General features: G+C 35.6%; 1 protein-coding gene across 1 annotated transcript; it reads left to right on the forward strand.

Moving 5' to 3' along the window:
* The first annotated feature begins 387 nt into the window (after positions 1 to 387).
* HCAR (coenzyme F420 hydrogenase family / dehydrogenase, beta subunit family) lies at positions 388 to 6903 on the forward strand. Its single transcript, XM_086233431.1, has 19 exons — positions 388 to 549; positions 647 to 749; positions 898 to 982; positions 1433 to 1544; positions 1827 to 1911; positions 2029 to 2070; positions 2197 to 2275; positions 3408 to 3459; positions 3555 to 3617; positions 3945 to 4042; positions 4645 to 4680; positions 4766 to 4827; positions 5204 to 5231; positions 5671 to 5750; positions 5835 to 5904; positions 5990 to 6047; positions 6300 to 6361; positions 6445 to 6539; positions 6620 to 6903. The coding sequence occupies exons 1-19, from the start codon at positions 471 to 473 to the stop codon at positions 6708 to 6710; spliced, it is 1380 nt and encodes a 459-aa protein (XP_086089557.1). The 5' UTR covers positions 388 to 470; the 3' UTR covers positions 6711 to 6903.
* Positions 6904 to 8441: the final 1538 nt, after the last annotated feature.

Genomic DNA, 8441 nt, shown 5'->3' on the forward strand with positions numbered 1-8441 from the left:
TAGCTGTGCTCATAATAGCCTAACCTTGTTTGGTGAATAAAATTTGTTAAGTGTAGCTGTGCTCATAATATATTTCAAGGATGAATAATTTGAGTTGAGTATATTTTGGAGTATAGATGAGTTGGATTTGGAAATTTCACAGAAATTATCAACTCATATGGTATCTAGCTTTTGGAACTTTTTTCTCTTGTAATGTAGAGAGAAATATATTAAACTAATAACTTTGCTCAAATGCACTTTGGCCAACAACAAAAGGAATTGCTCAAATGGACTCAAAATTTGGGTCGGGTTCGAATTGGATCCTTCCACCCGGTTGCGCGTTACCAAATCTTATACATCACCATGGCAGTAAGTAACATACAAATATGTGGTGCACGCAGCCTCAGCATAATAGTCACACTCATTCTCACAGTCTCACTCCGTTTCCATTACATTATTGTAGACTTCTCTCAGCTGCAAGCAAGCCTGTAATGTGTTCTCTCATTGCCAGGCTCTCTTCGCTTCCTCTCTCACTCTCCATCGTTTCCTCATCTTCATCTTCCTCTAAAGGTAACCCCAAACTTTCTCTGTGTGTGCGTGTGATGTCTTTGTTTTTTTTGTTTTTTTTTTTTTCTTACATAGTAAGTTTTTGTTGTGAACTACACAGATGGGAAAACGAACTCAAAGTCAGTGAAGCTGAGAGAGGACTGGAGGCAACGCTCCAGACCCATTCCACCTGGTGGCACTTACCCAGCTAAAGACCACTGCAGGTTCGTTCATTTAGTAGCTGTTTCACTTTCTTTCATTCTTTCATTACCCAACTTTTCATGTCTCAATAGTTTTCTTTCTTTTCTTTTTCTTTGTAAATTATGCATTTCAATTTTGACCTTTTATTTGTTGGTTTTTGTATCTGGGCAGTCGTTGCGGGTTGTGTGACACATATTACATTGCCCATGTCAAGGAGGCCTGTGCTTTCTTAGGAGATGGAATGTCTAGGATTGAAGTAAGCTCTTGTTCCTCTCTCAATTTCTTACTTTTTTGAATTTTCACTCTTAAATAGTTGATGCTAGTTTTTGTCATTCTTGAAGTCCTGAAACTGACATGTACCGAACACCGGATGGACACATTTTTTGTACCAAACTTCTATTTGGGGCTCATAATCTAATTTTTAATGACCCATTGCTACCCATGATTTCCATTCGATTCATCAGTCTGGAAATTCAAGTTAGTGTTGGTATCAGACCAAAGTTTTACTTCAACCAATGTTTCTGTATGGTCTTGCAGATTGTTTACTATTTAGTTGTCACATTCAGTTATTAATATTTTTTTATGAATCCAATATCATGTTGACATGTGTAACTACATAGCTGTAATTTTAACTTAGCCTTGTTTGTTAATTCAGAAAAACGCTATCTGTTTCTTGTTACTCATGCCTCTTTGTTTTCCCATTCAGGGCTTGGAAACTGTAGTTCATGGTAGAGGGAGAAAAACAGGTTCCTTGGATGAAATGTACTTGGGTGTCTATGAGGAGTTGTTGTATGCTCGTAAAGTGAAGCCCGTTGAAGGTATTTTTTTACGATTTTTGGTATCTGTCTCATTATTGGGTTTTCTTCAGACACTTTATCAGTCTGTTTACTGTTTGGGGGCCTTTAGTGGATTGAAGCTGTGAGCTGAGCCAAGTTATTTAAGATTCCAAAGTCTGTTTGCAATTATCGTATGTTATCATAGCCTAAATAGTTATTTATAATTTTGGGGAACGCCTAAATTCTGCAGTTTTATTAATAAATAGCTATTCGGTTTTTCTTATCACCGTATATGAAACTTTGCATAGCTTTATTTGATGGCAGGAGCTCAATGGACAGGGATAGTAACAAGTATTGCAATCGAAATGCTAAAATCAGGCATGGTAGAAGCTGTCATTTGTGTACAGAGGTTGTGGCCTGAATTGTACTGGAGTAGATGACATAACAGATGCATCAATCCCATTCGATACTTTAATTTTTCTCTTCTTTTGGAATGTTGATTACCATATTAATTTAATTATCACAGTGACCCAGAGGACAGATTTACTCCACGGCCTGTATTAGCAAGGTTCGCATCAAGTTCATTTCGTTCGAAAAATTCTTCTACTATTTTGATATTTTTCAATGAGAATTTTATTGGTTATTTTCATTCCATCCACAATATGTTGTTTATCTTCACCCTCTTTCTCAATAGGACACCAGATGAAGTTCTAGCTGCTAAAGGTGTCAAACCAACATTATCTCCTAACCTGGACACCCTTGCCCTAGTTGAGGTGCCTGGTATTCTCTTTCATTAGTGACACAAATCTTGTTTTACTATTTCTTTTGCTATTTAGTATTTGACCAACATTCTTTGTTGTTGATGCAACTTTGGTAAGAGTAGTGCAAAGCATCCTTTGTGTAAAAAGAGGGGTTCTAATTTAAAATATAAACCAGTTAAACTTGAGAAAATGTGCATAAGGGTTATTGAAATGCCCAAGTGTGTTGGCATTGACATTATGAGCAATCACACTAAAAAAGGTTGGGGCGATTCAAAACGTTTGGCATTCAAGATATTTCTAGACTTGATTAGGGTGATGCCAAGGGTCAGTTGGCGAGATATTTTTGGTGGTATGGTAGATTTTCCAACAGATATAGTTGGACATTTTTGACACAATCTCTTTTTTACATTAGGGTGTTTATGTTTACAGAAATTTTCCATCCTTTGAGTGGTGCACCATCCTTTCTGGAGTTTATTGTTGAGATTTTTATTGTGTGGACAACAAAGATAGTTTGCTCTTATAACTATTCATTCTTTGATTTCCTTGTGACTATGTAATTCTAGATCACATTGTATACAAATAGGGTGGCTTGCCTTTGGCACTTTCTTGTTTTTCATGAAAAAGGTTTTGGGGGCTGACACATCCTCTGTCATTAGATAGCCAGAGCTGATTGCTCTGGTCCTTATATTTACATCCACTGGGTGGCGGAAATTTGTAGGTGTAATTGTTGTAGGTGGGCTAGGACTGCCAATGAGGAGGAAGATTTCTTGACAAAACATAAGCTGTATTGTCTGGTAATGGCTTTTCACTGTTCTAACTTGTGGGTTGGCATGTTGGAGTTGCTCGTTCTTTACCTTTCAGATATTGTTTCATATTTCTGGATTTTATGCATAATGACTCCTGGTCCGGCTGCAGACCTCTTCTTCAGATGGAGTTTGGGCTTGAATAAAAGAAATGATATTACCTTAACTATATTTTTTAACTTGTAAAACTTGTCACTTATGTTCATCATGTTTGCTCTGTGTATGTGTGTGTGCATGTGCTGGAGACATTTGTTTATTCTACACTACCCCCTTATTCTCAGAACTTATATGTTACTTATAAATTTTAGTGAGACAAATGTTTGCTTTTTCCCATATAACAGGCTGCAGGTGTAAAGAATCTTCTATTCTGTGGTGTGGGTTGCCAGGTGCAAGGTATCTTCTATAATATAATCTTCCAATTCCTACTTGCAGTTCTTCTCTGTTGTGACTTGTACTATCGTAATGCAGAGTAATTTCTTAAACTGCAGCGTTAAGATCCGTGGAGCACCATTTAAATTTGGACAAGCTCTATGTGTTAGGAACAAATTGCGGTAAAGGCCGTATATTCTTTTTTTTTTTTTTCTTTTATGTATTCTGATCGTTTGAGTTGTCTACCCATCAAGTTACTTGTGTCTATTACTCAAGGCCCTGAGCAAAAAATAAATAATATGATGGCCATGATATAATGTTAAACATGGAATAACTTATTTAATCGATGAACATATTAAACTGTATACTACTCTGATCATCATCATCATCATCATCATTAGTTATTATTAGTGAAATAGTAGTCAACAAATATATGATGCCTGAGTTGTAGTTTATATGATATAAGTAATGAGGCACATAATTTGTATACTAATTCTCTTGTGTGACAGTGGATAATGGGACTCGAGAAGGGCTTGATAAGTTTCTAAAGGCTGCAAGTAGTGAACCAGAGACAGTTCTTCATTATGAGTTTATGCAAGATTACAAGGTTTGTGCTAATATACTATTTTTTTTTTTATGTGCTTTATATATTTAGTGGCCATTGAGCATTTTGATCACTACTATAATCCAGAATTAAAATAAATCATCATGAAAGACGCATATTTCATTTTCTAGTAGAGTCCCAAGGTATGAGCTATGTTTCAAAGGTGTGAGCTTCAGGTCACTTGTGCCATTGCACACCCTTTGTTTAACACTTCTAGCAATGGTATTATTTTAAAATGGGGAACCTACCTGGGACTAGTGGCTGTGGGATTGGGTTTTCATTAAAGAATTCACTGAACATGTTTTTTTTCCTAATTTAGTGCTCATGTTGCAGTGAATCATGTTTCATGATGAATACCTAACAAACATAATTGGGAGATGTTTTGCATCTATTAACAGTTCATATTTGTGACAGGAAAGAAAAAGTGTGCAATAGTAAAATGGACACTTGTATCTCTTCTAGATATCTCAATATATGGTTATAATAGTAAATGGACACTGATTGCCTAACAATTCTTTATGCTAACTTTTTGTAGTATGAGCATTTCTTAACAGGCTACTGTTAGCTGTTTCGTTTCTTTAAATGTATTCTTGTACTCTTGATAGGTTCACTTGAAGCATTTGGACGGTCATATTGAAGAGGTAAAAATGATCCCTGTACGTTTAGTTTGGTGTTTACTCTCCCAATCATGCTAATCCATCCGGATTCAAATTTTAACCAAAACAGGTTCCTTATTTCTCTCTGCCAGCAAATGAGTTAGTTGATGTAATTGCTCCTTCTTGTTATAGGTAATTTTTTGTCCTTTGTTCTTTATTACTTTGTAGTTTTTGAAATTCTGTTGACAACTAGATTCAACAACTAATAGAAGTTGTGATTGCTCGTGAAGTGACATGATAATTTGAATATTGAGATATGCCCATCCAATGCATTCTTAGGAGCATTTGAAATCCATGAAATCCAAAACCCATATGCTACAAGTTTATAAATTTTTCATTTGTGAATTCTCTTAAATTGCTTCAACAAGTAACTTACAATTAAATGACGCATTTCACAACTCAGAAATACCACATAAGTGGTTAATTATAAAATATTGTTGTTTATATTGTCTGTCGACATTCCATTAAATCTTTGCCTAATCAGTCCCAGTCTTGTTGTGTCTTACAGCTGTTTTGACTACACAAATGCTTTAGCGGTGAGTTTTCATCTCTATATTAATTAACAGCAACGCCATTATTTTCTTTTATTTTTGGAGTTGGTGTAGTTTAGATTGTATCTAATTGTTTTCGTGTATCTTCCGGCAAGGCGGTGAATAAGTAGCATATTATGCTGAAAATAGTTCATTTTAACTAACTGGTGTAGAGTCTGGATTTGGTTCAGTTTGGTGCATTAACTGGTGTAGAGTTTGTTCCATATTACTATATCTTTCAAAGAAGTTGGCAAAACATTTAAGAAATTAAACATTCATTTTGATGCTCAATTTCTTCTTAAGTTTATTTAGAAATTTGTGTCTGTGTCTGTTACCTTGGATCTGACGTATTATACTGCAACAAAACTTTAATTATCTAATCAAACAAGCATAACTTCTACTTTTTTGTTAGTATATTTGTTCTCACATGTCTCACCTATTTCAGGATTTAGTGGTTGGATACATGGGTGTGCCGAAATATTCTGGAATCAGCATGACACAACATCCACAGTATGTTACAGTAAGGTAATATCATAGCTGAGACTGTGTATTTGTTTTTCCTTTTGGTCTGCTTATTTATTGATTAATTCTGTGCTATTGGAATGGTAGAAATGAACGTGGAAGAGAGATGCTCAGTCTGGTTGAAAAACATTTGGAGATTACCCCAACAACCAGTAGTGTAAAGCCCTTGATCCTATCCTATTTCTCTTGCTCTGAATGTCTGCAAAATTGATATTTAGTATTTAAAGCATAACTAATTTCAGGGTGATCGCCGACCATTTGTTACGGAGACTGTTAAGGCAGATGATACTGCTAAGTTGGGTATGTGTTGCACCTTCTTCATGATAGTTTCTGTGGGTGTGTACGTTTCACAGTGTAAGACCTCCACTTGATGGGGTCAAGAATAAAAAAGTTTATCATTTGGTTATATCGTACTGTATGTTCTGAAGAAAACATGTTGCATTTTTGTTGAAAATCATTTGTTTCATTGTTTGTAATGTAGTTCATTTGAATTTCTGAGGGACTCCTAAATATATGCTGCTTACCATAGTTTTACAATCTTGTTTCTCTCAGGACGGAGTCCCGACCCTGCGCCAAAGTTCATTGGCAATTTGATCGCATTCGTGCTAAACTTGGTAAAGACTCTGCATGATGCATTTAGGAATTATAAAATTATACTATGCAAATTTTTCTTTCTAACTTGGTTCTTTCGGTTCAGGTTGGCCCAAAGGGTCTGGAATTTGCTCGTTACTCACTTGATTACCATACCATTCGGAATTATCTGTATATTAACCGAACATGGGGAAAACAAAGGTGCAACTTTCAATAATTGGTTACCTTATAGTAGAAATTATGATGTCGGTCTCTTACATTTGGAACATGAAAACATGCAGAGCTGATCGGCATATGCCTTCATATGCAAAGAAGATTGTAGATAGTTACAACAAGAATGGTGAAATTGATCAGATGCTTTCCACCAAGTGATTGCCTTAGCTGGTGAAATGCAGATAATAAAGAGGGAACTTCAATGTATATGCAATTTTGTCTTTTATCTGTTGTGTAAATATATGTTTCATGTAGCAACACTCTATTCTGCTATGATCACTGGTAATTGATTCCCCAGCAAACAATTCTACTGTTGAAGCCAATTTGATCATGAAAACACCCTTTCCCTCCATGAATTGTTTTTGACAAATAGTTAAGTTTCTGCACAAGTAGTAATGTAGTTTGAAGACATAAGGATTCAAATTAATGATAGCAAAATTTAATGAAATAAAAAATCAACTTAGAAATCTCAACAAAAATACATATCTGGCTTTTCAAATTCAATTATAACTGCTGTCTAGGCATCAGTTGGATGTGTTGCAGTGTGGCAGTATGCCGGTGGGACGATGCAGCAGTTCAGCACGGTGGTGCTGTGACCAGGGTTGGGTGCAGGTTGGGATTATTGGTTGACTCGAGTAATGACTTCTTTGTGTTTTTTTTCCCCTCAAAAGAGGTAATTCTTGAACTATTCATGGCATACATATAAAATTTGTTAAGTTAGAATTGATGATGTGACAAATATCATACATGGTATCTGTTATATTATTTGGTGAACAAATTTGATGACAATAGTAGTACGTATGATTTTTGTTCTGTATCTGAAAAATATAATACACCTGATTAGGTTACTCTCAAAAGCCAAGCTAAACTCTTACTTACTCACACACACAATGGCACGTGGCCACATACACTCCCTCTTGCACATAGATATATTCAGTTTTAAATACATGTTACTCTGTAACATCTGTGGGCGGCCTGTGTACTACTTAACTCTATGTTCATACTTCAGCACATATATGGTTCTGACCAAAAAAAAAAAAAACTTAAGTACATGGTAGTCAAAGATCAGTCAAACAGTGTAGGAATGAATCGTTTAGAGCTCAAGCTCAACTTTCAACTCATACATGGTTGCTATTCGTAAACATTACATTAATTTTATATGTATATAATCACCTATGTGATTTAGTTTGATACATATTGTTGACGTAATAATCCTAATAGCTTAAGTTTTTGAGGTTTAATGATTATTTAACATAATATCAAAGCTTTAATTAGTTACATGAGGTATATTGGGTTTTGAAACCTCCGACCACCATCTCTCACCTTGCACCTTCACTTGCAGGAAGAAGCTGCATGGGAGAGGAAGCGTTAGCTTAACATATATTGTTGAGGGATTAATTTAAGGACGAGCTAGTTAGTAACTGAAATTTTTGGTGTTCAATAGTTGTCTAACACTATGATGTATAGAGACCTAATTAAGTACGAGGTTATAGTCCAAAATGAGTAGGATTGAACGATCTATATTAAACAAGAAGGAATGGGCTTTTGAGGTGGAAACTAGGACAGGATATGGGTGGTGGCCTCCCCATGTGTTTTCCTTCTCGATAGCAGTACATGTCTAAGCAACAGGTTGCAGGGTCGACACTAATGACAACCTCAGAAATCAATCCCAGTGAGGATTGACAAAAGTGCAGTTGTAGAATTCATTTTGTTGGATGTAATTACTGCAAAATCTGAGCACTCAAGCTCTGCTTTCTTTGCTTGGAACACATTCAAGAGAGAGCTGCCACAAATAGGATATATGCTCATGAAATATTGAATTAATTCATTTTCTTTCTTTATAGTTTTTGAGTTTGTGGTGGTGAAGAAACTTTACATGGGCGGCCATTG

This window comes from Dryas octopetala, chromosome 2, assembly GCF_963921425.1.
Source record: "Dryas octopetala chromosome 2, drDryOcto1.1, whole genome shotgun sequence".
Classification (NCBI taxonomy): domain Eukaryota; kingdom Viridiplantae; phylum Streptophyta; class Magnoliopsida; order Rosales; family Rosaceae; genus Dryas; species Dryas octopetala.

Bases quoted from the DNA above. Each gene is read 5' to 3' on its own strand.
- HCAR (XM_086233431.1), top strand. From the start codon at position 471: ATGTGTTCTCTCATTGCCAGGCTCTCTTCGCTTCCTCTCTCACTCTCC. The intron at 550-646 runs GTAACCCCAAAC...TGAACTACACAG, and splicing joins ATCTTCATCTTCCTCTAAAG to ATGGGAAAACGAACTCAAAG. The intron at 5,232-5,670 runs GTGAGTTTTCAT...CACCTATTTCAG, and splicing joins ACTACACAAATGCTTTAGCG to GATTTAGTGGTTGGATACAT.